General features: G+C 44.0%; 1 protein-coding gene across 2 annotated transcripts in view; it reads left to right on the plus strand.

The window, feature by feature from the left end:
* Positions 1-21,423, plus strand: part of nwd2 (NACHT and WD repeat domain containing 2) — a gene marked incomplete at both ends in the record, with an annotated part of 39,371 nt that extends 17,948 nt beyond the window's left edge. For both annotated transcript variants that reach the window (XM_079185303.1, XM_079185302.1), the window contains 5 exons: positions 1,921-2,037; positions 10,263-10,466; positions 11,102-11,252; positions 13,164-13,753; positions 17,533-21,423. In XM_079185303.1, the coding sequence (XP_079041429.1) occupies positions 1,921-2,037; positions 10,263-10,466; positions 11,102-11,252; positions 13,164-13,753; positions 17,533-21,423 (4,953 nt within the window). The remainder of the gene's footprint in view (positions 1-1,920; positions 2,038-10,262; positions 10,467-11,101; positions 11,253-13,163; positions 13,754-17,532) is intronic.
* Between the last annotated feature and the right edge of the window lie 984 nt (positions 21,424-22,407).

Below are 22,407 nucleotides of genomic sequence, written 5' to 3' on the forward strand. Positions count from 1 at the left end.
GCTCTCAAATGTGAGAATGGGTGACTTTTCTCTGTTTTACATCATCTGAATAATCTGAATAAATATTTATGATGGAAATAATTACAAATTAAATATCTTTGTGCCTCGGACCAAAGATATTTACATTGGCTGTACAAACTTTGTTTTTCTTTTTCTTTTGAGATGTTTCGTAGAAGGATCATAGAAAAGGTAGAAATGTATAAATAGTAATAATAGAATATGTGATCCAGGACCTCCTTACAGCGGTTGCAACCATAGACTGGATATAAGAAGTGGACGAAGTCATCGTGACGCCATCGGCCATCTTGGAATACAACCATGATGTTTTGTTCGTAACCGATGAGCGGAGGTTACCATATTTGGTAGCGGCAGTCAATCACATTAAGCCTGCCCTAAAGCATACTCTGCTTTATGGTCTGTTTGACTCTAAACTGGACCATCTTTTACTGAATGAACATCATGCTGTATTGAAGAAGACTTGAAACTAGCGATTGAGACCATAAACTCACGTTTACAATGTTTACTGAGGTAATAAATCAAGTGACAAGTAGGGTCATTTCCTCATAGACTTCCATACAATCTGACAGGGCCACCCCCTGCTGGTCAGTAGAGAGAACGCACGTTTTAAAACACATCCGCATCAGCTTCACTCGGCAGAACCGGAGGTTGCCGCCTGGTTGCAACACAAATCTGAACGGAAATCAAATAAATATGTACTTTCGTGCTTTCTAGTATTTGCTTGTTGTCTTTAATGGAAGTTTAATCGCCCCGTCGTTGACAAACGTATCCATAGCTTTGGTTTCAGGCGTTACAGGCAAAAAGGTTTGGTTGCTACTGGAATAATTGCTAATGAAGATTATGTGTTAGTTGCAGCCGGAGGCAGCTAGTTGAAAGCTGTCTCCTTCCGCAGCAACACAGCTGCTCACAGATGCACAACAACAATCAAGCGGATGAGCCGAGGTGCAGCTCCCGCTGCTCCGCCAATAATGGGAGAGGACAATATCTCCCCGACTGTCAAGTCCCAGACTCTCAGTTTCAGTGCCATCCCGGTTATACGGGGCTGCCAGTCACTGCTGTTCTCTGCCACACTGCGGATGTGTCAGTCATTGTGCCAGGCTAAACTCATTTGAGCTAGTCTGGAGAGCAGCAGAGCATGAAGGAACGGGGCTGCAGAATAACTTTGGCTCCACCTCATCGCCTCCCCCCCCCTTGCTACTTTTTACTCCACAATCACCGCCACCAGGGAGGCAAACTAGCAGAATCGATAAGACTAATGCCACGATGCACATTATTTATTTTAAAAAAAGGACTGAAAACCAGAGCCTATAATGCATCTTATTGTAAGCCACATGTCAATCCCCAACTATCAGCGCCCCAGGAGGCTGCAGCAGCGTGATGCGTGTTTCCTCACCTTTCTCTGCATCTGTACAGTTGGACTTGTCTGAGCTGCCAAACCGTGTGACAAAATGTGTTGAGGGAGAGACCCCCCCCCTCCCCTCCTCCCTCCCCCCTCCCCCCTCTCTGTGGCATCATGTGTATGTGTGTCACTCCTCCCTGCTGGCCTCAAACGCTCAGAGTGGTGTGTGCATGCATGTGTGTGTAAGTCAGTAAAAGACACAGTAATCCCATTTGGAGCTTTTGTTTCCTTATACTATAGTAAAACCCAAAACTTGGCATCGTATTTTTCCTCAAATTCCCTTAAATGCAGCGCTTCTCTGCTTAACTGTTTTTGTTCTTTTGAGAGTTGAGGATGGTGGTTGGGCTATTTTAAATGAACCTCCTCTATAGTAGAATAAGAAAGCCTTCTCTGTTTAGAGGTGTATAGGAGAATGAAACTGCAAGAATGACTCCATTGAATTAGTATTTTTTTCTTTGCACATATTAGAAAGTAACTCTTGGCCCATGTTTGTGTGTTGTCAGGTGGTGGACCTGTACTGGGGCGCGGACCCAGAGGAGTGGGACAGTCCGGAGCTGCAGCGACTCAGGATGAAACTCCTGGAGGAATGTCTTAAGACCTCAGCGGGACCATGTTTTGTTGTAAGTATCGCAGCGCGTACACTCAGGTTTCAGTCTTAAAAATGTAATGGATTTTATTTAACTGTTGGGATGTTATCACATCAGCTGTGCGTCCAGGAAAGTCCTCTAAAAATCAGTGTGTCCCTCTCTATCTCATTACATGGCTCTGATATGGCATTAAAGCTGGATTGTTCCCAGGCTGTTTGCTTATGAAGATCTAATAGCTGTGTGAAACTAGCGTATAAAAATAAAATGTTCTCGCACGGTGGCATTTTGAAAAATGAGGCTTGAACGTCAGCAGCTTTTGAAGTCCTTTCTTCCGTCTCTATTCTGATGACAGTGGATAAATGTACGATGTAGAATCCTGCTTTATCTCTTTTTCAAACCGTTTTTTGATAAAGGTTGAATTGCGCTTGGTAGGGTTGTGGAAACGCCCAAAACTGCATCACTTCAGTAATTCATTTTCATTCATTTTAGCTGATGGGTCAGTGGTTAAATCAGCAGAAATATTCAAACAACCTCACAAACGACATCTTCTTCACTGGAGTGCAAACGAGAAGAAAGTATCTTATCTCGGGCAGTCTTATTGAGAAGTCCACGCAAAGCTAAAATTACATTTGTATGAATGAGTTATGTGAAGACCTGCGCAAGGGGGGGAGAGAGAGAGAGTGGCATGACGCATAATTACTGACAGTTGAGTGATCTTTTTCAGATAATTTTAGGCCTCGTAAAAAAAAAAAAGAGTCAGGCACGAGGAAAGAAAAGGACGAAGATAGGAGGGAAGAGGAGGGGAAAAGACGGGAGGATGAATTGATGGTGAATTATTCAAATGGAACAGATCAGTTTCTAGAGGTTGAAATTGAGGTGAGAGATCACAGGGAGACGTAGTGCATTATGGGTAGGGACAGGAGCCTAGTTCTCCCGGGAACCTAATCTCTTTCCCCAGACTGAGTCTGGTGTTTTCTTCTTCTTCCACCCTGCACGCACTGCTCCGTCCTTCCTCTCTCATTCACAAGTTGTTTTCTCTTTCTCGCTCAGTCAAACTCACTTTTCACTGCAAAACACATATTTCCAGGACTTTAAAAACATGTTTTTTTTCCTTCTATTTGACATGAAACAAAGTGCGTTCAAAGCTGATATTCAGCATCAAGGCTCCAAACTCATCACTCCTCGTGAGCGAACAACCTCAGCACAGCAGAGTTTGTGGACACTATCAAGTGCAGTATTGCAACATTCGCTCCAGAAAAAGGCTATTATATCGACGTGGAGTGGAGCTTACTTTGTGAAAAACACAATTTTTCCACTTTATAAATAAACAGCAAGAAACATAACACGCGCCAAATAGCGCTCAAAATTCACCACAAGAAATGAATTCCCAATGGAAACTCCACACAATAGAGAATGTACCAGAAATTAGCAGCCAAGCAAAGCGATTACATCACCCACAGCCGGCAGAAAAGTAATAAAGGAGCCCGACTTCTGATATCACCAAGCACACAAAACAACAGAGCCAATGGTCACCACTTACCTCGGTGACCTACTGCACGTCCATGCTTTTTCTTTCCCAGCGGTGCCTTAATGTTGCAACAATATTGGAGAATTTCTTACAAATATTGCTTTAAGTACTTTGAAAATTGACCCCTGCGCTTTGGAAAAGTTGTTTGCTGATGATGTTGGCGGTCGAGAAGATTTGCCTTGATTACTTTTTTTTTGTCCTCGTGTGCTCGTGTGACATTTGATGTCACGGTCTCTAAAGCTCATTGAGGCATTGTGTGCGATATTAGGGCTGTACAATGTGAGCTCAATCAGGCTAAACTGCACTGAAGCTACCAGCTCCTGAGTTGAAAAGAAGTGACGCACTCTCCGCTTTTGTGCCTGCCGGCTCGGTGTTTACTGCGGTGTTGTACGCGCCGCGCTGATTTCATTCATTCCCCGTCGGCCTCGCCGCCCTCCGTCCCCGCTGCAATTTCACCATCTTAACCCGGACTGACCCCGAGCAACACCACACAAGCAGACACACAGGAACTCAGGTACGCGCACACACACACACACACTGCTCTTTGTTCAGTCTCCCACTGATCCGTCTTTCTTCCTCTCTCCCGCTTTCAAAACACACACACACACACACACACACACGGTGGGCATACAAACAGAGCATCTTGACCCGAGGCATTCTCTCTGTCATGAGATTGAGAATCGGTTGGGTTGTGACTCTCGGTGATACAGACCCTTTACACCCCGCGCAAACACACAAACACATGCGTCTGCGGCGCACGTCCTCCCCATCTGGCTGGTTAAATCTTTAATGGCGCGTTCCACTCGTCCGTCTCTGTGGTGAATGAAGGGTTTTATGCAGAGGAGGCCACATTAGCGCCACGGAATGAAGTCCCATTCAGACTTGTCAGAGACAGCTGGCTTTAGTCCCTGCGGCCCGGCTCCCGGTTTCCAGGACCGGGGAGCAGCCTCGGGTTCTTTGATCAGGGACTTGGACCCCCGTTGATGACAGTTCTGGGTTGTCTGGGCCGTCTCCGGAGAACCGTTGTTTATTTTTACGAGGTGGTAGACCTAGATATATATATATATATATATATGTGAGGACAGGGACAACGTCAGCAGAATTTAGGCTCCTGTTGTTCCTGTGAAAAACATACAGTAGATCTCAAACCGTGCGTGTAAAAGACACCGAGCATTGCTCAGGCGTCGCTGTCTTCTGTGCTCTCCGTTTGCTTTTTTTGTTCTTTGTTTCAAACTCAGCTGTTGAGATGCAGCCGCTCACAGTTTCTACACATCCACCCTCATCAGCACCGTGGCTCCCAAATGCTGCTTCCCAAGCGTCACCCCCCCAGCTAACACACTCACACACACACACACACACACACACACAATTGTACAATCAGTCACATGGCAGCTGATCTGGGGGGTCTGCAGCCCAAAACAACTGTCACAGAGCCCAGTGCAGGGGGGGGGGGGAGGGAAAACATTACATCTGTATTGATTATTGGTGTAAAACAGAGGAGGTGCGGTGCGTTTCTGTTGCAGAGCGGAGGAGAGTAAAAGGGAGGATGGGAGCTTGAAGTTGGAAACAGGATTGGCATGCGTAGTGTAGGTGTGTTTCTTGCTGCCACAGAGGATCTGTGCAACAACTAGAAACCTCTTTATACTCCTTTTGGCACTCGCATCTCTCCTCGTTCACCTCTATGAATCAGTCAGCGCCGTGCTCGAGAATGAAAATAAGAGCATCGATGTCTAGACTAAACCTCCGCGTCTCCTTCCTGTGTTGTAAAGTCAACCTGATCAGTTAAATATCACTGCTTCAGATGAGAAAAATACATATGTTGTTAATCTCATTTACATCACGTGGAAAAATGGTCCATGAGGGAAATTACAACTATAAAAAAAAAAACCCATTTCTTTTCTTTGAGTGGGCATGTGTGACCATCAGGATTTAGAGTTGTCTTAGTTCATGAGACAGAGCTGTTATATAACCAGCTTTGGATATGTCTTTCTTTATGAGCAGGAATCCATTGCAGCAAGTGTTTTTCAAAGGGCACGGCTGAACACATGACAGGTGGCAGTGCAGGGACACACACACACACACACACACACACACACACACACACACACCTGGGTGAGGGGGGCTTTTTTTCTCTAACCTGTCGATGCAATAAAGCTGGTTTCCATGGCGATCACAGGGGTTGGCATGGTGACGGTGTCATTGACCCGGAGATTAAGCATGACAATGAGCCATGACTGTTTTTTTTTGGTTTTTTTTGCTTCTTCTTTCCGTTCCGCTCTTCTGCTGCTCCAACGGTCTCAAATTCCCTCGTGTAAAAAAAAACACTAAAACTTGATGAACGCCTCAAGGACGGGTATCGGCAAAACAGCGCGCAGACGCTCATCCGGTTCTTCTGCTTTTTTTTTCATCTCTCAGTTGGCGCGGCCGTGTAGCAGGTTCGCCGCGTGTACGAGGATAGTAGAGGAGGCTGTAGCTCTTATTTCCTCTCTGCTTCTGCTCATTTAGCGTGATGTAAGACCTCTCATCTTCAGCGGAAGTTGATATTTTCAAAGCAAATAGTCAGTGCCCAGAATCCAGCGAAGAGAGAAACATGCAAGAATTGAACAAAAGACGTATTTGAAAGTGGAAATTGTCACTGCCTGTGTTCTTGAAAATTGCTCTAATTCAAATATTGTAGTTTGGCAAGTCTGAAGCTTTGTCGCAAAATCCATACAGCTCACTTATTTGAACTTTTCAAGTGTGCTGTTGACAGACACAATGCAGTGCACAGATAAAATAGAGGAGCTGCTGAATACATCAGGTGGTGTGCTGGTGAGACACGGAAAAATAAGTATTGATTCTTCGCAAAAAAGGTTATTTTTCATCAATAAATCTTGTGAAATGACCGAAACCATCATATCTCTTCATACCCGATACTTGTTTGACTTCCTTACAGCCCCAATCCCATTTGTTCCCACTGAAGATGTAAATCTTTAAGAGCATGGGGTTTCAATTATGTAAAAGCTCCATTAATTCCCTTAAACAGCTGGGCACTGTAGCGGTGGATTAATACACATTTGCTGATGATTGGTTTTTAACAGCTTTTGGACAACAACATACTACGGCACAAAGGACAGCAATACTAATACCTCTCTGACAATAATAAGATATGTAGAATTCACCAGCCTTTTTCTGACAGAGCACTTTGATTTCTTGTATACTAACTGCAAAAACAGTATAAATTAGAGCAAACTGTGTGATATAATATCAGTTTGTAGTGTGTGTGTGTGTTGGCTCACTGCTCTGTGAGTGAGCGTGCATGTCTCTGAAACTTAAACATTTCTCTGTTCAGATCATCGGTTTCTTTTTGGAGCCGTTTGTCCCCCCGCACTGCCAAAGCTTACGCAGCAAATATCGGAACAGTTGACTGTGTGTTTCCTTGATTGATTGACCCTGTGAGTGTTTGATTTGTTGATTCATACTGTAGCTGTGTACGATATCTGAGACGCCTCTCCCAACTGGCTCATCAGATAAAGTGCACTTAGCCAGAGTATAAAACCTCCTTCCACGGATGAAAAACCAGAGGAGGGAGGGAGGGAGGGAGGGAGGCAGAGGAGTGCGGCTAAAAGTGGAATAGCATTTGGACGCTTTCTGCTTTGCTATTGTCACTTTAGCCTCCTGTGTTTCTTGCACCTGCGGCTGCTAAAGTGTCATAAGAACTACTACCTCGTGGTCCCCTCTCATAAGTGAGACATCGACACACACACACACACACACACACACACACACACACACACACACACACACAGGAGTGAAGTTCTGCTGTCACCCGGCAAATATTTGGACATCTTTTACAGTTTGGCCTTGGTAAGTTGGGGGGGGGGTTGACAGAAGTGACAGTGGATTACATTAAGTGGAGTGCTGTGAATGTGTGTGTGTGTGTACTTGGAGAGTCTCTCTCTCTCTCTCTCTCTCAGCCCAGTGCCTCCATCCTCTCCTGACTCATCACTACAGCACCGTGAGTCATAGAAGGTGGGGATGAGGTGACCTGCACGGCCAGCACTACATCCCACATTAAAGACAGCAAATCCTTTACCATCTGCTAAACCTCTCCCTGAAACAGCAACTGCAAGTAGGCACGTTAGCATGCCTGGCTAACTCGCTTACTCGCTCTATGACAAAGATGACGCATTACAAGCTCTGCGAACGCTTTGAAATGGTATACACCTCCTGCAGTTGGCGTGGTCATGGTATATCCCCCCAACATTGATCCCAATGAGAATGTCAACTTGTTTGTTGGTTTCACATTTCCGCTGAGAAAAGCTAGAAACTAAACTTTATCTTTCAGCATTTTGGAGAGCAAATGTATGCAGTGCATTGTGTCCTGTTTGATTCTGAGCTAAACGGTGCACCTGTCACTTGAAACAGTTTGGGTTTGAATGTAGCTCATGACCGCTCCTGTCAATCACAGCGGAAGATAGTGAGCAGCCTGCCCTAATTATCTATTAAGCTCTTTGTTTTGGCAGGAAGGGAACGCAGAGAGTTACACACAAGAGGGAATCCCTTTCCTTTCTTCCTCTATTTTGTACTTGTATTTTCCGTCTGACAGCTTGGCTCATGTTCTGTACTTAAAGTAGCACTATTTCCTTACGAGGCTTCTTGCTTTGTTGCATGCACTTGAATATTCTTGTCACAGGGGGGTGGGGGGGGGTATTTATCGTCATCTGGTTTCCTTTTCCTTTTAACCCTCTTGTTTTATTGCAAATACTTTAATATTCAGGGGATTAAAAAAAACATAGTTTTTCACCCTTCGGTGCAGGAGACGTACATTTAATGTGTTGTTCCACTGCATAAGTGGGTCGGCGTAATGTTTTTATATAATGTGAATAATGGGTTTCGATACAAAACGCAATACCCAACCTTGAAAATTACACCTCCTCCTCCAAAAGCAACTGATACTGTACACGGAAGCTATCTTCCAAAATCCCGAAATAGCTGCAAAAAGAACCTTCGGTATCAAATGTGTGCAACAAGGCCACAAAACTGCATGTAAAACGAATCCGCCACGGGGCAATCGGTGGGTTTTGAGAGTGTGCTCCTCTACAGACCATGCCACATGCCATCATCTGATTCTGCTTGTTCTCTGCATCTGTTCCCGTTGCGAATGCCAAGGGAGCGAGGGAGTCCAACGTGGAATGGCTTTGAAGCGTCATTGCCCCGAGCGCACCGACGTAGTTTTCCTGCTCATCGGAGCTCACAGTCATTTGGCTTGTCCCTCACTCGCTCCGCGTCTTCGCCCCGAGACTTTCGGCTGCATGTGAATTACGACACATGGAGTAAAGATCAGCTGGTCATGGAGCGGAGGATTTCCAGTGATTTCTTTTTCTTTTTTTTTCCGCCCCTCATTCTCTTTCGAATGTGACCGATAGAGCACATCAGGGATCGAGAGCCAAGAAACGGCCCTGATCATATCCCAAGGTATTGAATCGGCTGTCACTCAAAAGCATGTGCGTAGATGCCGAGGGGACGGAGACGGAGACTCATTGGAGCTTACAGTAGATACGCCATGTGGAGTGGGAGATAATAGTGGGATGAAAAGGCCACTATTTAATTTGATGATGTCTAATCATGCAGCTGAGTGTTCTAGTTCTCTGGCTGAGGCGATATGGAGAGCGATTGCCGGTATTAGCGTTGGTGAATAAGACTGATGGTGATGGTGTCGGCGCCCGTGACGAAAATAACATTAACTTGGAGTACAGAAGCACAATTAAATCAAATTTCACGGTCTTTGACTCTCACAAATCTACATTCCTCACTTTTAATGCATGCATTCATTTCCTTTTCATTTAAAACAGTCCCATCTGTTCTATATATATATATATATATATAAAGCAAATCTGCTCATTCCCTTAATACTACTGATTACTGAGCATTAGGGAAATTTGGCCACGGCTGTGTATTTTATATAACAGCGTGTCATCCAAATATTTGCGAAGCAGCAGCAGAACAAATCTGCTTTTTCTTACGGGAAACAAAGAATCATTCAGCAGGGGATTGGTATTGAACCTCAGTGTTTTAGAGGTAATTATGAATTGATCATATATATCCTTATTTATATCATACTTTTGTTTTAAAAGTATCATTTTGAAATCAGCGCTGTAGCTCCTGATCTTATTGACACCGGCGTTGACGACGACTTGCGGCCTGTTGCTCTGTCACTCGTAGCGTGAGAATGCAATTTTCTGTCCTTTACATATCGTCATGTTGTGATATTTGTGCGATAGCGTGTGTGTCGTGTGGCGGGGCAGGTGGCATTTTCACTGAACAACCACAGTCTTTATCTCGCTTGAGCCTGATTGTTATTTCTAACACTTGAACGTTAATGTCTCTATGTGGGAAGAGGGGGGCGCACTGTTGTACACTGTACATATGAGGCTGTGGTGTACAGCAATTTCCATCCAGGAGAGAGCTGTCAGTAGTCGCCATAGTGCACACGGAGCGGGGAATCGTGGCGGCAGTTACGACCCTGATGTCACAATTTGGCTGGTGGATGTCCCAACTGCACCACAGTTGCGCCTGTGGCTCCGAAATTGCCTTAAATAAGTCACACTGTGCATCATTGACTCTGGAATTCACCCTGCGCCACTGGTCAAAAATGATTATACACATTTGCTGTCTCCCTCTTTCTCACCTTCCCTGCCCTCTATCTTCCTTTCCTTTCCTTTCCTTCCTTCCTCCCCCCCCCCTTCAGGGTCTGGTGGGAGAAAAGTACGGCAGCATCCGAGTGCCGGGGGAGGTGGAATCAGCGGAGTTCGAGATGATCTTGGATGCAGCGGTGGAGGCGGGGCTGGACACACACATCTTGGAAGAGTGGTACTGCAGGGATGAAAACTCTGTGCCACCCGCATACTACCTCAAACCCAAAGCCCAAATGCTTAAGAACTACCAGAACTCTGTGAGTCCGGCTAACATGATGCCACTCCAAGGGGCAGAAAAGGGATTTGTCTTCCTGATTGTTATTTTACCCACACGGATGTTACTAAATGGAGGTTTTTACAGTGCTGATAATGGATTGTTGTCCTTGAGACCAGTGCTTCGTGAATATAATTATCCTCGAGGAACGTATTTTATATGCACACACAGAAAAGAAAAGCAACTTTGTGTTAGTAGTTTTGTCTCAGGCAGCTCTCGAGCCCTTATGAAGTGCTGAGCTTTACAGTTTGCCAAAAAAAAAGGTTTTACCTGCAAATTACCACTTCAAAGTGTTTCCCACAACAATTCTGTCAACACAGTTAATTTATACAAAACTGTTTCAACCTTCGTATCTTTTATAAAATATCTCAAATTCCCTTTTAGATATCGGAATCACTCAAAAAGAAATCAATCATACCAGTTAAGGTTTTCTCAAGCGATCCGGCCCCCATTGCGCGCTCATTTTAAATGAAAGCCTCTCACATGAAAACACAGAACAATATTCCCTTTGCTGCAGGACGCTTCTTTCTGCACAGTACTCGAATAGCCACATTCCCCTCGGTTCCTATTTAAGCTGTGAAGTCAGACTGTCCTCTCCCCGCTCTCCGTCCTGCCTAGATGGAGTCAAGCAGCGCAGCCAAGACCAAGAATGACAAAGCCTGGAGGAACGTGTCGGAGGAGATCAAGAGGATCTTCCGAACGGCGGTGCTGCAGCTTCAGGAGAAGGGGACCATGAAGAGCGCTCAGGCCAAGAAATTCCTTTGCTCTGGTTAGTTTCAGGTCGACTTCTTCTTTCTCTTTTCATCTTCATACGTCACATCTTTTGATAACGTCTTTTCAAGTTGGAGCAAGCCTTACTGTCCGATTGGGAAGCTCCCTTCTTTATTTATTTCTACATAACACAAAAGTATTTAATATAATTCTAAAACGACAGCTTTTATGTGCGCCAACCTTCTTCCATGTTGGCTCACATATACTGCTTTTATCCAAGCAATTAATTCTAAACTTTGAAAAATTAAATGGATGAAACAGTCGGAAATGCCAAAAATGCAGTGGTTGTAGCTTCTCAAATGTAAATATTTGTTGGATTTTAGTCTTCTATGAAATTAAACTTAATATGTTACAAGCAATTCAATAACATTTTCACGCATTTTTTTAAAATTATCGTGGATATTTTTTTAGACCAAGCACTAAATCAATTAATCTGGTAATTAATAAGTAGATTACAGATAATGAAAGTGGATCAAATAAGTGAAGGTGATACACACAGTCACCTTATATCTCCCACATAATCTAACAATTCAGACCTTTTAATTAACAGTACGTCTGATGGTTGTAACAGTGCATATTTTGGTGAAATTAATCTTTACATGCCGGACATGAGGCAAAACCATATAACTGTAAATAAAGAAAGCTTCTGCTGAGATAGAAAATGATGATTTTTAAGAAATATACCATTAATCTTTAGGAGGATACAAATCACACAGCAAAGGTCATATATTTAATGAGTGAGGCCGCGGTGTAGATTGTCATCTTGTCACTAAATTGGTAACAAGAGATGAGATGCAATCAGGATCTGTCAGACTCGGCTCAGCAGATGACAGTGATTGATCGATCGATCCGATTTTTATGTTCACCTCTCGGTACTTAATCCTAACGGTGTTTTGCAAATGACAGGTGAAAACAGAAAAGACTTTTCCTAGACCACTTTTCCCCTTTTTATTCCTCTTTTTTATTGTTATTATGCGATAATGTCAGTGATTATCAGGCCGATTATTGAGGAACAAAACCACAATTTGCCATTCATTGTGGTATTTTCTACCCACTCCTTTCATACCTCTGCTGGTGTAAAAGTCTGACATTTGAACAATTCCTCCTACTGTTTATTTTCACTCTGCGAGGTTTGATTGCTCCGTATCAGCTCCTGTCTGTAACAGACTCCATAAAGGAATCACCCAGTTATTACTGAATTGTTTGGACAGCGTTGAATTAATCTTTCAAGACATCTCTTTTTCTCTGTGGTTAGATGATCTAAGCAATATGCTCTCTGAATCTGATGACAGGTCCCGGCTTTATAGGCCTGGCCCTGTTCTGATAGAGCAGGCACAAGATGTAGCATTTTTTTTTTATGGAAGGAAATAAAGAATAAGCTAATTAAAGAATTGCAAGTTTTATAATTTCACATGAAAAAGGAAGTGTCAGGAAACTGCACTTTTTAGACACTCTAATTGGGCTTTAAGCAGTGCTTGAGGAAGTTGTGCCGTCTCCTGGAACTTTTCCTTTTGCACTTTTCTCGCTCCCGCCTAATTAGCGAGCTACCATGTGAGCTGAACTACACGGGAGATGCTGGCGGAATTTCAGTCAGCCGGCTCTTTGTTGTTGTTGGGGAGCCTGTGATACAGTTCAGTAGTGCTGGCTTATGTGATTTTATCAACTTTATTTCCTCTAACATAAGGCTCAAGGGAAAACTATCTAATCGGAGGCTAAAGGCTTCCAAAATCCATTTGGCTCTGCTCCTGAAAGAAATCTAAATCGTACATCTGTAAGACGTTTATCTTTGAAAGTTGTACATAATAAACCAGAGGTGGTCCTTTTTAAGTCAAAACACAATGCTGAGTTTTCAAAAGTTATTACAGACAGACGAGGAAGACTTCTAAGTTGTGTTTGTCTCTTATTTCAGCCTTGGAGGATGAATTAGACTTTGCCCTTGGGAAACAAACTCCTGCCTTTCTCAAGAAATGTGTCTGCTACATTCGCAAGATCGCCAACTTCGACCGCTTCGCCAAAATCCCTGACATGACCCGCTACATGGACATCGTGGTCAGCGGCGACCGCGTCATGCGCAACCAGGAATCCTACGAGCGCCTTCTGAAGATACGGGACGAGTTCATCCCCACCGTCGTCGCGGCCTCCAACCTCCGGGTCTACTCCTCGGTCACCCACTGCGACATGAAGTTGGGCTACTCCCAAGAAGTGGAGAGCAACTATGTGGAGGGTCTGTGTAAACAGTTCTACGAGGACATGGTGGATATCATTCAAGCCACCGTCCAGCAGAACTTGGGCACGGAGACGGACCCGTTGTACGACGAGATCCTGCAGCACCTGTCGCTCTGTAAAAGCTACGCCGAACACTACCAGTTCAAGACCGAGTCCTTGGATTACATACAAGAGTACCTTCTGCCCTCCAAGGGGAGCAGAATGAGCCCTCTGGTGGTGTACGGGGGACCGTGCACTGGGAAGACGCTGCTGCTGTCCGAGGTGGCCAAACAGGTGAGACATGACGGACAGAATGTTTTGAAAACGATGGTGTTGTCTTTCTCCCTTCCGTGTGATCCCCCCGCCCCTCCTTCTCCTTCACTTCAGCCGGCTCTCGCCAGTGCGTTCACGCTTTGCGCTCGTCTTGTCTGTCTGATCTGAGCATGTGTCCATCTTTGTATACCGCGGAGCGTGAGGGGGCGTGCAACTGTTCGTCTTTTCTCATCAAAACGCTCGCTTGACCATCTGCGCGTCTGCCAAAAGACAGCACACTGCCATGCACACGTCTAGAATTTCCTGTCAGGCCTTGCGATCGTGTGCACTGTACATCCACATATGACTTCACGGGTTTGCTTTTTTTTATGTGTGTGTGTGTGTGTGTGCGTGAGCATCTGTAGAGATTTCTGCCAAGCATGTGTACATATATGTTTCTCAAAGCGAATGTGCCGTGCGTGTTGTAGCTCTGTGTTTTCTGTTCGGTCTCTGGCTTTTGTGTGCGCCATCTGGCCGCCCGGCTACATTAGGATCACACCATAGCCAAGATCACACGGCACAAACCCGCAGATCTACCGCTGCTGTCCAACCCTTTGTGATGAACGTCACACTGATACACACATTCATTGTACGCTCCATTCATGTCATCCAGGTTCATTAAATGTTACAAGGTGCAATAACAGCAATGCAACAACGATCAAAGCCTCCAGTGTTAAAGATTACCACGGGCCGTACGGATGAAAGTAGAAACAACACAGAATGTGCAGGCGCACTCTCATAAAGCCGAGCTTAGTGATGGAGGAGGAGGAGGTGTGTTGGAGAACATGGACAAGGATTAAGTAACAGGACCATGTGTCTAGTTTCTACTGTAGTCATCAGGGGAGTTGAACCTCCTTTTTTAGAGCCTGTCCTGATTTTCATGGCCTGAACCATCAAATAATATTCAGAACATTCTGAATTTTTGATATTGAATTGTTTATTGGACCTTTAGTCCAAAAATATATATACATTTTTTTTTTTTTATTTACCTATATGATATTTTTTTTGTATCACATTTGTTCCATCAGGTATATTTGGCAATTTATTTATCACAACAATTTTTATTTTACAAACAATAACAAATGATGTTCATTGCTTTTTGAACATTTGGAACAACTGAGAAGCCAACTGAGAGTCCAGAATGTTTTTATATTGGGTGCTCTGGCACACAGGGCCAGTGTTGCTAATGGCCTCAGGTGTTTCCACTCTGCCTGACGACCCTCTGCCACACCTGCAAGGAAGGCAGCCAAACGAACAGGCAGACAGGGCAGAGAGGGTCGTCACACATGTCCCACAACACTACCTTTTTGCGTTTTTGCGAATGAGTTTTTGTTAACAAAAAATGGAAAACTGCTTCCTCAAATCATCCGAAAGGTTTTTAGGAATGCACAAAAAGCTGGGTATCAGTTTTGTCTGTTATTTGTTTAATTGACTGGTAATTCTCACAATTAGAAATAAATTATCTGTTTTGGCTCTAATGAATAAAACGATTTGCATTGAAATGATTCAAACGATTGTATCACATTTTGTACTACCACACATATTACTGCCCACACAGATTCGCCTCCTGATTTATCATTCAACCCTATTACACTATTACAGTCTGTGACTGGTCTGTCCAATTTTACATGTGAAACTGCACTGGCTACTTTAGTCCCAAAAAAAGACCTAAATCATAAAATACTTGCTTCCAGAACCAGAAGATGTAGTTTCACCTCGATGTTGGATGTTGATCACACAGCTTTCGTATGATAGTTGTAGTTTTCTGCAGTTGGCTAAAGTTTCCCACCAGCATATCGCCCTGTGTGTTAATCCCCAGCCAGTTAGTACTTGCAGCAAGTTCAGACAGAAATAATAATAGTTTGAAATCCTGTGTGGCCTTGGTGTTTGAAGGAGAAAGGGATGTTATTAGATTTGGGCGAGACTAAAAGAGGTGATGCGCTGTCCAAACAATTCAAAGCGTGAAGTGGTCTGGGGCCACTGTGCCACAAGCTCTGCGCTGAAGTCCACAGAGAGTAATTCACAGTTTGTTTTATCTTCTTACTTTTGAGCTCAGACCACACCAAATATTAATGTTATGCAATAAATACCAACCACAGCTTATGTGAAGCCGGTATGTGTAAACTCAGAAGCAAAGACACAGAGTCCTCCTTATTAATCTTTTGTTATGTAGGAGTTCAGGTAATATTATAGTGTCATAGGGCAGAAAAAAGTGTACAAATATTGATAACTTTAATTTGTGCACATAAACATCAAACATTTTGTGGGACTCAAGGCAGAGCTTTGTCTGTCAGTCGCAATGAGCTCTAAAACTTGGGTTCTGTATGTGTGTAGAGAAAAGTTCACAACTTACAAAATGAGGTTGCTAAAAAGACACACTTTAATGAGTCAGCTGAATGTAACACAAATAAGGAAGAGGAGGATAATTACAGAAGGAGTTGTTTTATTCAGAGCTTTAATCTTCTCAGTTCACCACAGTAACTCGTCGCCTTATCAGCCAAATCATACTCAGTAGCAAAATTAGAATAATACATATCAGATGATAAATTAAACTAGTTGTTAACTGAACTATTTCCGCCTAATTAACAACGGTACTGTAATTGTTCCTAACATTGCAACGGCTGCTTTGTGACACTTAAAGAATATTGCCAAAGCAGGAATGAGTCTTCAGAGACTCTGCTGAATTTTGGAGCAATGATAATGTCTTGCATTGATTGCACATGAGAATCAGGTTAATTAAGTTGAGTTTTGTCGACTTTCATTTTCGCCTGGTTTTTATATTATTTTAGGTTATCTATGTTGAGAGAATATGCAACGTTTTCCATTTTATATCTCTATGATCTTGCCTTCCTGTTCTACAGGTACATTTGAGCTGTATGCAATGTAACACAATATAGCATGGGACAGATTCTAGTTAGTTTAGTACAATTTAGTTGACGATAACTTTCTATAAAAAGTTTATATTTATAAAAATGTACCAGTTTATGAAAGTCAAGCAGGCTTTGGCATCATTGGCTTTGAGTTTTATAAATTCAGTCATACACAGACAATAATCTACTTACAGATTCTGTGTCGCTCTCTCTTTTTTCCCCGTCTCTCACACATACATACAGCTAAATGTGAAGCAGGCATCGTCACTATTGCCCTAAATGTGTCAAAAAACATCTTAATGTCTCCCCAAATCTCAGCTGGGCCATTTAATGAATTCATGAATGGAATTACAATGTAATAATAAAGTCGTGCTCATTCATAGAATGTTTCTCATGATTGAAGAAATTATTAATTTATGAATTAAATCTATGTAAGGATTACTTTGAGAACATCTGAGGCCATTCAACCTTAACGTTACTGAGATTCGCACATTTTTAAATGTCTAATAACAGTTAGAAATGTTGTTCAGCACACACAAGGTCATAAGGTAAAATGTATGAAACCTCTCTTCCTCGCTCTAATCAGCCCTGCCTCGTACTGTTAGAACAACAATTACTTAGGTCCCTCTAGCTTCACTGTAGAGCTCATTCTAGTTGTTTGACCAAACGGAGAAAAATACAAGTACATTTTAACAAATGTCTGAAAATGTTCTTTATTTTAAGATTTTCATCTTACAGATTTGTTGGGATTATTTGATTTGATTCCCAGTTTATAGTCTTATGTAACAATCATATGTGCTATTCTAATGTGGACTATTTAAAGAACTCTTAACTAAAATGTGTACTCTACATATTCTAAAAATCATCTCTGAATGCTTTTTTTTTTTTCAGGCCTACACATGGCTGCAGCAAGAGATGGGCCCTGAAACCGACCCAGTTGTTATTGTCCGGTTTATTGGCTCCAGCCTGCTCTCCACAGACCTACGCACTCTCCTCCAGAGCATTTGTGAACAGATTGCAATAAACTACCGCTGCCTGATTCACTTTTTGCCTAACAAGATCCAGGAGATGAAGGAGCTTCTGATCAACCTTCTAGGGGAATCTTCATTCCACCGGCCTTTGGTCATTGTCCTGGATGCCCTGGAGCAGCTCTCCGATGCGGACGAAGTTCGCAAGCTGTGGTGGCTCCCCATACATCTGCCTCGGACAGTCCGCATTGTAGTCTCAACGTTGCCCAATAAACACGGCATCCTGCAGAAACTTCGACAGCTCATCCATGATGAGGGGTATTATTTGGAATTAATCCAGAGGGACCGCAAGGTCTGCAGCCAAACATTAAAACAGCAGTTGCTTGGGGTGAAGAGAAAGGTCACCTCAGGCCAACAGATCTATGTCAATGAGGCACTTGCCAAGTGTACATTGCCAATGTTTGTCAACCTCATCTACAGAGAAGTAGTTCATTGGAGGTCTCACAAAGATGTGGACGACAGGTCCCTGTGCTCCACAGTGCACGAAAGCATAGAACAGCTCTTCTACTCAGTGGAGAACAAGTTGGGACAACGATTTGTCTTCCGAGCATTAGGGTACATCACCATGGCCAAGGCTGGGCTAACTGAAGTCGAGCTGGAAGACATTCTTTCCCTTGATAATATAGTCCTTGGTGATGTCATTGTGGCAACTTACCTCAAAAATCCCTTGAGGATCTCTTATGATTTGGTTGCAAGGCTTAAAGAGGAGCTGGATGGTTATCTGGTGGAACGTCAGGTACGTAACGTCACCTTGATGGTTTGGGCCAACAGACACCTGCATCTCATTGCCCAGAAGTTGTATCTCAGCAACGAGGAGGACGTCCATCAAATGCACAGCCTCCTAGCTGAGTACTTCCTGGGAGCATGGTCAGGAGGCAGGAAGAAGATCTTCACTTACGATAACAACCATTTCACTTCCCTGAATATATCTCATCACAAAAACCCCCACCAGTCCCATGAAAAAACGTCCTCTGACAAGTACTCCTATGACAGACAGACTCCAGAGCAGCCTTGGGTGTTCCAGTGCAATCTTTTGGAGCCGGACATTTTCTTTGTCAACCATAGGAAGATGACAGAGCTGGTGTACCACCTTACCAGGAGTGGGCGCACTGATGACCTCATGTTTGGTGTTATCATGAACTTCAGCTGGCTGTACACAATGATCAAGATTGGCCAGTTTGAAAAGGCTGTAACAGACATTGACCTAGCTTACAGCTACACCCAAGAGAAAGAACTGAAGTTCCTGGCCACCACTCTCCGTAGCATCAAAGTAAAAGTGCTGAAAAACCCAGCATCACTGTCTGCAGAACTGCAGCAAAGGCTTCTGCCGGTTGTCACCTCCCTCCCCAAGCTCAGACACCTCCTCCTGGAGTGTGACAAAGATGGCCCGAAGTACTGCTCCATTGTGCCTCTCCACTCCTCTATGGATGTCACCTACAGTCCAGAGAGGCTTCCTCTGTGCTCTAGCTACATGCAGATTGTGGAGATCGTGCCCACTCTTGCCCCAAACATAGTCCTTGTAGCCCTCGAAGATGGGTCTGTCAGCACCTGGGATGTCGAGAGTAAACAACTTCAAAGACAGATCGACACAGCCAAATCCGTTGTGCTTGGAATCAGGCTAACCACTGATGAAAAGTATCTGGTCGTGGCCACAACCAAAAACACATTGCTTATCTATGATAATCACAAGTCCTGCCTTTTATCTGAGGTTGAAATCAAGGGGTCCAAGCAAGGCGGTGTCACTGGTGGGGTGGCCTTTATCAATGGTTTTACTTTGTCCACCCACCATGCTTTGGCTTGGCTTGAGGCTAGTAAAGAAGTCAACGTTATTGACCTACTCTACGGTTGGCCTCTCTACCAGTTTCATTGCTGGTATGAGGTGACTTGTGTCCAGTGCTCTCCAGATGGAATGTATGCCTTCTGTGGCCAGTACCTCAACACTGCATCCATCTTTCATCTGGGAAATGGGGACAAGTTGGCCACTGTGACCTCTGAGTTTTCTGGGGGATTCGTAAAGTCCATTCTAATTCTGGACACCCTTAGCCAAATGGTGATGGTTGACAATGAAGGCAGTTTGTCAGTATGGAACACCAAAGAGATCACCAACCCTCGTCTGATGGAGGATTACGATTGTAGAGGGGATGACAGTGAAGTGGTGGGCATAGAGTTATCTGAAGACCAGCGCTCCATTCTCATTTGCAAGGCCAGAAGTATCGAGGTTCTGGACACAAAAGTATGGAAAATGGTTGAGAAGTTCAAAGCCAAACGCACTGAACGCTTTGTGGCTGCTGTTCTCTCCAAGAATGGACAAAGCATTGTGGCCTCCATGGAGAACACCTCCTCCATCTTTGTCTGGAGGAGGGACAGTGGACAGTGCATGGCTAGCCTGATTGAGATCTCAGGGGCTATCGTCAAACTCATTAAATCAACCCACCACAACCTGCTCCTTTCTGTTGCCAGCAGCGGCGTGCTGTCTGTTTGGGACATTGATATCATCACCGCCATGTCTAATATTGACAAAACAGGCAAGAAGATCCAGACCTTGCAGCTGTCCGGCAGAGAGGATTATGTGTTTACCATGGACGGTTCGGAAGCTGTCCACAAGTGGAACTTCGGCACTGGCTTTATTGAAACAGTCTTTAAGCACGAGGGCATAGTGGAGAACTGTGTCCTAACCTCCTCAGGGGATCTCATGGTGACATCAGATGACAAGTCCAGTCAGTACATCTGGCAAACCACCACTGGAGAAAACATCTTTCGCATCAATGGACAGAAAATATCACAGCTGCTAATCACCCACAATGACCAATTTGTGGTGTCTCTCTGCGAGCAGAACGCCTCCAGAGTCTGGAGGCTCGGGACTGGGCACAAAGTGTGCAACATTTTGGTCACCCTCCAGAATGCACTGATCACCACAGCAAATACTTTCCTTGTGGGAAGCTCCAAAAACAAGCTCCTCGCTGTCAGCCTGTGGTCAGGCAGCGTATCCAAGAAGTTTGTCTGTGATGATGGCATTACTATTGTCAACTTCAAGCTCATTCCTGACTGCCCTGACTGTGTGGTGTTCATCACATCCACAGAGACCGTCTTCATCTGGAATGTGGCAGATGAGTCAGTTTGCAGGCGAGTCCAGCTGCCAACCAATTTCCTCAAAAATCTCGAGGACTTCCAGATCTCGCCCAATGGGAAAGTAGGAATTGTGTCCAAAGGTGATGAGAATATTAATGTCCTGGATCTTCACAGCGGGAAGCTGAGGCTTGTCCATGCTGCCGGTATAATTTGGCGTCAGAAATTATCAAGAGACGGACGTTATCTAGTGTATGTCTGTTTCCGGAGCTGCGATGAAGACGATGAGGCTGGTGTTGTGTCCAATCTGATCGTGATGCGCCTTGCTGATGGCAAGAGCATCGGCACATGCTCCCTGTACAAGACGCCCACTTTCCTGTCTCTCTCTCAGCGAGCACTTAACATCATCATTGGCTTCGAGGACGGCAGCATCGGCACATACACAGTAGTGGATCGTGTGGATGCTGCCCTCAAGATAAAGATAGCCACCTCCAACAGCCGACAGATTGTCAACAATGCCTCGCAAAAGGTGCGGCCCAAATGTGGCAACCATTCTTTTAAGACCGTTGCCGACTGCACTTGGAGGGAGTCAACTGAGGTCTTCTCCAGGGACAGCCCTATCAACGTGTCTGACTCTGGTGAGGGCGAGTCGACCACGCCTACAAAAAAGACTGAATTGCTGCAGTGATAGGTGGAGATCAGAGTAGCAGGTGGAGTTAGGACAGGCGGGTGGAGAGAGGTGACAAAGTTTTGAATCTCTGGGGTTGCAGTTGATTCTTGTTTACAGCCACGTGATTCAGCTGCAGATGTCAGCCCTCTGGGTAGTTAATGGGCCGACCGTTTAAACGCTGCACTCAAATGATGTATTACTTACTTCCAACTTATGATACAGTTTCTCTTTGTTTTACACACGAAGACTGTTAGAAAAATGCTGTTTTTGAAAAGAAGAGAAATGTAAATTCTGTGAGTATTAGTTTGCCATTATGTGTCCTTTTGCATTTGAAGAACAAAGTTATTATTCAAATGTCTTGGTCAAACATTTTTCAAAGCCATTCCAGTGATCTTAGCCACTTTCATTGTACACTATCTTTATTTACATTGTGCACATTAAGCCATAATGTCTAAGAGTAGATTTATGTTTGTATCAACATCAGTCGGTACTGTCGAAAAAAGGAAGAACTATGAACATATGTACATATCCCTTTATGGCTGCTGCAATTTGTGCAACTCCTTAAAAATGTTATGTTGTGCTTAATGCAATCAAAGTGAGTGCCTGGAATTTAAATGTTCTTTATGTGCAGATTACAAGATTTATGAAAATGCAGGGAATTTGTAAACACAGGTACACACACAGTTACACAATACTTGCATTGATGTTAAATCTAAACGATCAGTGTACCGAAATCCAGTCAACAACATGAGAGGTCGATGGCATTGCTCTTCGCAGTGATAGTTGTAGAAATTTCTTGGAACAGTTTACGGAAAATTTGGTGTGAATTTACCTGCAGTTCCATCCGTCTGTGCGCTGTTTGTTTTAAGGGAAACACCACTATTGAGCATAGAGTGTAGCATAGCACCATACACATTCACGCCTTAACCAGTGTAATTGCTTTAGGTTTCGTGGAGTTTGTTCAAATGTGTCAGTCGAAAAGGACAGAGCGGTGAGCCCAAT

The sequence above is a fragment of the Pholis gunnellus genome (genome assembly GCF_910591455.1).
Source record: "Pholis gunnellus genome assembly, chromosome: 23".
In the NCBI taxonomy this organism is placed as follows: domain Eukaryota; kingdom Metazoa; phylum Chordata; class Actinopteri; order Perciformes; family Pholidae; genus Pholis; species Pholis gunnellus.